Source organism: Protobothrops mucrosquamatus, unplaced genomic scaffold (genome assembly GCF_001527695.2).
Source record: "Protobothrops mucrosquamatus isolate PMUCROS unplaced genomic scaffold, P.Mucros_1.0 scaffold5161, whole genome shotgun sequence".
NCBI classification, from domain to species: Eukaryota; Metazoa; Chordata; class Lepidosauria; order Squamata; family Viperidae; genus Protobothrops; species Protobothrops mucrosquamatus.
The window spans coordinates 30851-34475 of record NW_015391032.1 but is presented as its reverse complement, the minus strand read 5'-3'; the positions used below and the strand labels follow the sequence as shown (position 1 = coordinate 34475).

Here is a 3625-nt window from a genome sequence, read left to right as displayed (position 1 = left end):
CTCCAAGAGAGACCCTTGGGCTGAGGCTGAGGGAACAGAACAGGGCATGGGGGTCCAAAGAAGCCCGAGGAGGCTCCCCTTGTTCTCTGGACGCTGGGCAACCTCCTCCCCCGCCCCCCCTCCGTTTGGGAGAAGCCCCCCTGCTTGGCCAGTTCTCGTTGCTTCCTTGCCTCACCTCCCCCAGGACAGGAATGTGTGAGTGTGGGGGGGGGGGTAATGCCCCTGGGCTTGAATTGGAGGAGGGGCTCAGAGCACATTCCCTACAGGAGGGGAGGGGCTGAGAAATCACTCCCCCCCCACCAAGAGCTCCCAGCTGCCCCCCCAGAAGGAGCCAACAGATCAGCTTCTTCTCCTTCCAGGCCCAGCCAGGGGGAAACCGAAGCGAAGAGCCCCATGGAGGCCTCAGGGCAGGAGAAAGCCTTGGGGCAACTGGGCCAGGAGGCCACCTGCCCGCTCTGCCTGGACTTCTTCCAGCAGCCGATGGTCCTGGCCTGTGGGCACAACTTCTGCCGCGACTGCCTGGCCCGGCTGGGCGCTGAGGCTTCCTGCCCCCAGTGCAGAGCCAGGGTGGAGCCCAGCAGTGCCTCCCCCAACTGGGCCCTGGCCAACATCGTCAGCCTGGTGAAGGGGCTTCGGCTGTCGGGGGGAGCCCAGGAGGGGAGCAGCGGCCCCCAGCTGTGCCGGGAACACCAGCAGCCCCTGCAGACCTTCTGCTCCAGCGAGAAGCGCCTCCTCTGCACCGGCTGCCCTGGGGGGGCACCAGGGCCACCCCCTCCTCTCCCTGCCCGAGGCTGCCCAGGAGTACAAGGTAGGGGGCGTGCCGCTTCAACCTATTCCTAAGCCGGTTTCACACCCTCCACCCCCGCCATCTTCTTCACCCCCGCCGCCCTCCGGTAAAGAATTACAGGACTTTATGTTACAAATGACAGAGATGTTTCAAAAATTGGAAGCTAAATTTGATAATAAGATTGACCAATTAATACACCAACAACAAGATCTAGTACAGAAACAAGAGGGCTTTCGGGTGAATGTGACAACTGCTTTTCAAGGTCTGGCTGAATATGTGGACGGAGTGGCAGAAAGGGTGGACGAAAATGAACAGAAGGCTGAAGCGAGTGAACAAAGATTGGATTCAATGGAGGAGAGTTTGGAAAATGTTAAAGGTGATATTTTGATTACACAATTTCGTGATATGGAATATGCAATTCAGATCCGCGGGTTGGCTGAGGATCCAAAAGAGAATTTAAGAGAAATAATTCCAGAAGCACTTATGGATGCCCTGGGCTGTGGGCATGAAATTCATGGGGAGATAGAACGTGTTTTTCGGGTAAATTCGTGGGTTGCTCGCCAGAAACAATTGCCAAGAGACGTGGTCGTTTATTTTACTAGAAAATCAAGACGGAATGAAATAATGCAGCTTTTCTTTCAACAAAGATTCAAGATTTTAAATCAAGACATTATTCTTTTAAAAGAAATCCCAGCGAAAATGCTTAAAGCGCGACGTGATTATGCTTTTCTGGTGCAGGAGCTCAAGAATAGACAAATAATTTTTAGATGGGATGTACCAGTGGGCATAATTGTAACAGTGGCTGGTAAGCGCTACAGAATTAATTCGATTAAAAAGGCGAAAGAATTTATGGCGTCTGTGTTACAAGTGGAGTGTCCAATTACACCTCAAAAGGCTGATACGGCTGAGCATTTGATTGTGGACCTCCCTTCTACTTCCGGCGCTAAGGATGTAAATGGGCGTTCAAAGGATGATGGAAAAGAACAAAGAGTGACTCGCGCAGCTCACAGACGCAAGGAGAAGGAACAACTGACAGCCCGCCAAACAGCTGAGAGCTCACCACCTGCCACTTCTGAGCCAGTAGGTGGCGCTCGACCTAAGGTTTTTGTCAAGTCTTATGCTTCAAGCATTGCCATAGGATTGAAATCTGCTAATGCATAAGATTTCATCTTGGAATGTGGGGGGACTTAACACACCCCATAAAAGACGCAAGATTTTTCATTATTTAAGACATTTTAATAATGATATCACATGCTTACAAGAGACTCATATTGTGGTTAAAGATCAAAAATTATTGTTAAATGCTAAGCTTGGAGAATTGTTTGCTGCACCTGCCTTAAAGAAAAAAGCGGGGGTTGCTTTATATATAAAAAAACATCTTTCACCCATTTTAAAAGAAGCTGATAAAGAAGGAAGATTCTTACTTGTGGAAATAAATTTAAATGGAAGAAAGTGTTTAATAGTGGGGGTTTATGCTCCTAATCAACTGTCATCTCAAAAGTTATTTTACAGACAATTACATCAGAAGATTGTGGCTTTGGATTATAATTCTTTGATTTTTATGGGGGACTGGAATGGAGTACCTGACACTTTAAAAGATAAANAACATAACACATTTGCTAATGCAAATAAACCAGGGAGATGGTTGGCCTACCAATTACGTAAGAGACAGAAAGCTAGACTTATATCTAAAGTTGTGGTTAAGGGCCGCGAGGTACATCAACATGAATTGATCAAGAAAGCGTTTACAGAATTCTACTCACACTTATATGCTGCTGGGTCTACAAAAATTGAGGACATTGACAAATATATGCAACTCTCATCTATATGTAAACTTACATCAGAACAACAGAAATTGATGAATGAAGAGATCACTGCAGAGGAAATTTTAAATGCAATTAAACAATTAAAAACTGGCAAAGCTCCTGGTACGGATGGTTTGACAGCAATCTATTATAAGTCTTTGTCAGCTGAACTGATTCAACCTCTAAAAGTTTTATTTAATAGGATTATGTTGGGAGAACAAGTACCACAGTCATGGACAGGAGCTTTTATATCTTTGATACCGAAGGATGAGAAAGATATTTTGGAACTTAAGGATTATAGACCTATCTCATTGCTGAATGTGGATTATAAAATTTTTGCAAAAATTTTGGCTAATATTGCAGATATTGCAATATTATATACTTGATGATCAGACTGGTTTTATATCTGGAAGATACATGAAGAATAATATTAGACAAATTTTGAACTTATTGGAATATTTGGATAAGAATAATCAAGTGCCATTGGCCTTTATTTTTTTAGATGCGGAGAAGGCCTTTGACAAATTGGACTGGCAGTTTTTAAACAAAATATTGGACTATATGAATTTTGGAGATCAATTTAAGACAGCCATAAAAGCAATATATCAAAAACAATCTGCTCAAATAATTATTAATGGAGACTTGACAGAACCTATAGAAATACAAAAAGGTACTAGACAAGGTTGTCCACTCTCTCCACTATTATTTGTATTGTCTTTAGAAATTTTGTTGTCCAGAATTAGAGAATCACCAATGATTAAAGGCTTAAAGATTATTACTAAAGAATACAAACTTAAAGCTTTTGCTGATGATTTAGTTTTCACATTATTTATTTTATTTATTTTATTAATTCAATTTATATCCCGCCCTTCTCCTTACCGGACTCAGGGCGGCTAACAGCCTTATAAAACAATGCAACAATAAATACCTAATTTAAAACCAAATTAAAAAGAAATATTTGTTATGGCCTATATAATTAAAATTTCTCTTAAAAAACCCCACTAAAATTCCCTAGGCCAATCCCGCTTGTTGG

At 43.3% G+C, this 3625-nt stretch overlaps 1 protein-coding gene across 1 annotated transcript in view; it reads left to right on the top strand.

The window, feature by feature from the left end:
• Window positions 1–393: 393 nt before the first annotated feature.
• Window positions 394–3625, top strand: part of LOC107299590 (tripartite motif-containing protein 10-like) — a 14326-nt gene continuing 11094 nt past the window's right edge. The window contains exons 1-2 of the mRNA XM_015828956.1: window positions 394–808; window positions 930–1024. Of these exons, the coding sequence (XP_015684442.1) occupies window positions 394–808; window positions 930–1024 (510 nt within the window). The remainder of the gene's footprint in view (window positions 809–929; window positions 1025–3625) is intronic.